At 37.1% G+C, this 4,820-nt stretch overlaps 1 protein-coding gene across 1 annotated transcript; it reads right to left on the reverse strand.

Moving 5' to 3' along the window:
- Positions 1-1,098: 1,098 nt before the first annotated feature.
- On the reverse strand, positions 1,099-1,996 carry LOC104899130 (uncharacterized). Its single transcript, XM_010686266.1, has 2 exons — positions 1,652-1,996; positions 1,099-1,536 (listed from the first exon to the last, which is right to left on the reverse strand). Exons 1-2 carry the CDS (start codon positions 1,994-1,996, stop codon positions 1,099-1,101), a joined length of 783 nt encoding a protein of 260 aa, XP_010684568.1.
- Positions 1,997-4,820: the final 2,824 nt, after the last annotated feature.

Consider the following 4,820-nt stretch of genomic DNA (forward strand, 5'->3'; position numbering starts at 1 on the left):
GTGCTCGTCGATCCACGATCAGCAAAGCCTGACGAACTAGAGAAGGGAGATCCAATAGAGTAGAACGAAACAAACAGAGGAGTTGGGTGTTGCGACGCGACGTCAGTTGTAGTGGTGCGATGGCTCTGGTCGGCGCACCGACAAGGGGTTTGAAAGCCAGAGAAGATGCGGTGACCTAGAGAGAGACGAGTTGAGGTTCGGGGTTTCCACGGGTTGGGTTTTTTAGGCCTAATACTTCACTAAACCCTATTGACTTGAATTTTGGACCCCATTGTCCCTCTTTGTACTAAAAAGCACAAATTAACTCCAGATCATATATATGACTTTAGGTAATCACCTAACATGGTTTTGGGCATTACCAAACCTACTAAGTGGAGGATGTTGTCCCAATCACAATCCATTCCCATTAATCATTAAAGGAATCCAATGGGGATTGAACAATCATTCCACTGGATCCATTGGGCCCAATACTTCACCGAACCCTATTGACTTGAATATTGGGCCCTCATTGTCCCTCTTTGTACTAAAAAACACAAATTAACTCCAGATCATATATATGGTTTTAGGTAATCACCAAACATGTCTTTTTTTTTTTTGGCAATTCAAAGTATTTATTAATAACCAAAAAAATCAAATACAGAACCTTCTTAACCCTTTCTTGATTACTACATCTACAAGACACTCTAAAAATGATATCCTTAGCAATATTGTTAGGATTTATAATTGAATGATTAAAGACCATACTATTCCTTTGTATCCGAAGTGAATACAGACTCTCAATGTAAAGTATCACAAACAGCTTATCCTTGCTTTTTTTACTTCTAGCTTTTTTCATAGCAATTCTAAGCTCCTCTTTTGCATCAGTCTGAGGTTGACAGTTGATATACCCCAGCACCTTCTTCCATACTTCATTGCTATAACCACAGCTGAAAAAGAGATGATGAATGGTTTCAAGCTCCTGACCACACACCCTAGAAAGAGGCTAACGTTCAGATCCCATTGGTCCAATCTTGATGCAGTTGCAAGCCTATTTAGCAAGCTGAGCCATAAAATGAAAATGCTCTTTGGAGTGGCTTTTTTATTACACACCAGTCTTCTTCATTCAACCCTCTCATTATCACCTTGAAGCTTTGAAGTCTTCTTAATGGTGAAGGTAAGAGGGGAGCTAATTACACTCCATCCTCCCACTCTTATCAATAGATCTCTAGAAGCAACAATCTTCCTCAACACCCAAGCAATGTTGCTTATAATAGCAACATCTAGAATATTACTTCTCTTGATATAGTAAGCATTGATCCACCTCACCCAAAGCTTATCCTGTTTGAAAGCAATGACCCATAATAACTTTAACATAGCTGCTTTGTTCCAATTAACCATATTTACCACATTCAATCCCCCAATTGTTTTAGGCAGTTGAATGAAAGATAAAGCCACTGGAGCCTTCCTTAAAGACTCTGCAGCTCCAATCCATAAGAATCTTCTACATATAGTCTCCACAACCTTAATTAGCTTTTTAGGAAGTGGGAAGATTTGAGCCTTTGCATACTCTCAAGGATAGTTTTGACAAGCTGTAATCTGTCAGCATAAGAGAGGAAGAAGTGGGACATCCACCCTTGAGCCCTTGCTGTGATTTTGTCCACTAGAGGCTTACATTGAGAGAAGCTAAGTTTTTTTGTAGCAAGAGGTACCCCAAGATACTTAAAAGGTAAGGAACCAATAGACATTTGGATATTGTTAGATATTTGAGTAGTTCCTCATAATTAATGCCAGAAAAGTATATGCAACTCTTGTCATTATTTGGCTTCAACCATGAAGCCTTAGAAAATTTCCTAAAGGCTTCCATCATTTTCCCCACTAAAGTGTGATCAGCTCTCACAAATATAAGCAAGTCATCTACAAACATAAGTTCAGTCAGCTTGATTCTCTTGCATTTAGGGTGATAGTTGAAACCAGGTTGACAATTCATACTCTCAAGGCACCTACTGAGGTATTCCATACTGATTGCAAAGAGGAAAGGGGTCACCCTGTCTCAATCCTTTATCAGCTGGGAAAGGCAAGGTAGGAACTCCATTTAAAAGAATATAGTATGAAACTGAATGAACACAAGCCATAACCCATTTAATATACTGAATAGAAAACCCCAGCCCCTTCATCAATACTCCAGGAAGCACCAGTCCACATAATCATAAGCTTTCCTTATGCCCACATTGATGACACATATAAGAGACATATGACTTCTGTTACACCCTTTAGTCAATTCAGTGGCCAAAAGAATATTGTCCATTATCTGCCTACCAAGGATAAAACTATCTTGAGAGCAACTAAAACTATCTTGAGAGCAACTCACCACTTCTGAAATAACTTGTTGAAGTCGATTAGTTAAGATCTTAGAAACCAACTTGTAGATTACAGAGCAACATGCAATAGCTCGAAAGTCTTTAGCATATGTGGCATTATCAACGTTGGGAACAAATGTAATGGTTGTATAATTAACTGGTTTGTAGCAGATTGTTGTGTCAAAAAAATCCATGATACCATCATACACAGCTGCTTAGATTATATGCCAAGTTTTTAAAAAACACTGCATCAAAACCATCCAGCCTAGGAGCTTTATTATCATCTATATCAGCTAAGGCATTGTCAATTTCAGCATATGTTACCTGTTGAGTTAATTTCTCACAAGATTGCTGAGTCAATCTTGGACCACTTCTAATTCCCTCAGATCAATGCCCTCCAGGGATTCATCATTAGTGCCCAGGAGCTTCTTGTAGAAAAGTTTAACTTCATCTTGAATATCTTGAGGATTAGTCAACACCTCCCCCGAAGAGTTGTACATATTAGAGAGATTTTGTTTATAGCATTTCTCACTTTTGTGACTGTGTAGAAAAACTTAGAGTTTGAGTCTCCCATAGCGAGCCAAGTAATTTTGGACTCCTGCCTTAATATAATCTCATTTATAATAGATCTTTCTTCAGTTGTTCCAGGGTTTCCTTTTCTTCATTTTGCATATTATAGTCATGTTTGTAATGCAGATAAGGCTTGTAGCTCAGCAAGTTTTTTCCTTAGCTCTTCCACTTTAATGTGAGCTTTAGAAAATTTTGTGCCACGAAACTCTTTAATAGCCTTCTTAACCTCCTACAACATCTCCCAGGCATTCTTCATTTTATTGCTACTATGAGTAGACTCCCAGGCCTTTTGCACAACTTCCTGAAAACCATCTTGATTTGCTAGAAAATTAAGGAATCTAAATGGTTTCCCTCCCTCCTGATGCTGACTAGCAAGAGAAAATAACAAGGGGGTATGGTTAGACACTTCAGTTGGGAGATACTTAATCACAACATCAGAATAGGCAGCAATCCAAGCACAGTTAACTATTGCTTTGTCTATTCTGCTCTGAATCCTGTCTCCATCTATACCTTTATTATTCCAAGGATAATACACCCAGAAGAAGGTGCTTCAGTCAAATGATTATCCTCCATGAAGTTACTAAAATAAACTGTTTCAGCATGGCTTTAACATCAGTACCCTGGTCTCTATTAGCTGCATATCTCACTATATTGTAATCATCCATCAGTATACAGGGGGCATGAGTATTGGTAACAAAATTACTTAGCTCAAGCCATAGTTGTCTCCTGTCCTGGATTGTGTGCAAACCATATACTGCTGCAAAGTGAAAGAGATAGCTACCAATGTTGTTGTGAACCTTAACAATGATGAGTTGTTCAGACATGAATTCAACCCCTACTATAGCTTCATTTTTCAACCAACCTAACCACCTCCCCATGGGAGAAGCATCAGAGTTACAAACCCAACGCCACTTATCACCAAACTTCTTCTGAATTTTCAATTTATCATGAAGCCTAACCCTGGTTTCCAAAAGAGCACAAATAGTAACCCGATGAGTGTGAAGGAAATGTTTAATTTCGCTCACTTTAAAGGGGTCATTCATACCCCTTACATTCCAGCTAGCTACTATCATTATGATAGATAGGGGTTAGGTCCCCTAGCAACCCTAGGTAATCCTTGTAATCCCCCGCAATTTTATGAATTTTATAAATATATTTAAAGTATATTTATAAAGAATTTTAATATTTTATGGGTCGAATTATTTTAATGTTTGACTATTTTGAGGAGTTAAAAGAGTATTTTGGTTTTATTTCTTAAGTTAATTAAATGTTTCATTAAGTGGAACTTTAATTATTTAAAGAGTAGTATTTAAAGTATATTTAATTATTATATTAAGCTTATAGGTTGAGGATCCCAATTTGTAGGCTTTTGATCCCAGCATTTGAAACCCCAAAGGAGTAATTCTTTTCCTAATAAGACTCCTATTTTTATGTACTCCTAATTCTACTAGGATTAGGGAAAGGGAACCTATAAATACTTCATTAAACCTCCCATGATCCATATTTTTAGATTTGGCTTTTGTTTTCCACTAATTCTTCTTTCCTCTTTCCCTCTCATCACTCGACTTTTGCTCGGTTTCTCACTCGTTTTTTCTCTCATCCGAATCTGATTGTCCAGATTTCTCATAGTTTCATTTATTTCTATCCGAAAATTCCTTTTGGGAAATTGTAGACCTCGAAAAGTTATTGAACTTAGGCTCAAGAATCACTCGATTCCAATTATTATTCTATCAGCTATGGCCTCTGCAAGTTTCGCTATTTTGTTGCCATATTTCACTCGCGACTTCGGTATTCCACTCTTTTTCTCCCTTTTTATTTTGATTCTTTTTCTCTTTTCTTATATATTGATTTCATATATATTGATCATTTAATATTTCAAAGTATTATTTTGTTAAATTATTGTTTAAAGATTGT

This window comes from Beta vulgaris, chromosome 7 (assembly GCF_026745355.1).
Source record: "Beta vulgaris subsp. vulgaris cultivar EL10 chromosome 7, EL10.2, whole genome shotgun sequence".
Taxonomy (NCBI): domain Eukaryota; kingdom Viridiplantae; phylum Streptophyta; class Magnoliopsida; order Caryophyllales; family Amaranthaceae; genus Beta; species Beta vulgaris.

What these genes read in the sequence shown, in the direction of transcription:
- LOC104899130 (XM_010686266.1), bottom strand. Translation starts at nt 1,996, where the DNA reads ATGGAATACCTCAGTAGGTGCCTTGAGAGTATGAATTGTCAACCTGGT. An exon ending in AAAACTTAGCTTCTCTCAAT is followed by an intron (nt 1,537 to 1,651) that starts GTAAGCCTCTAG and finishes GAGTATGCAAAG; the next exon opens with GCTCAAATCTTCCCACTTCC.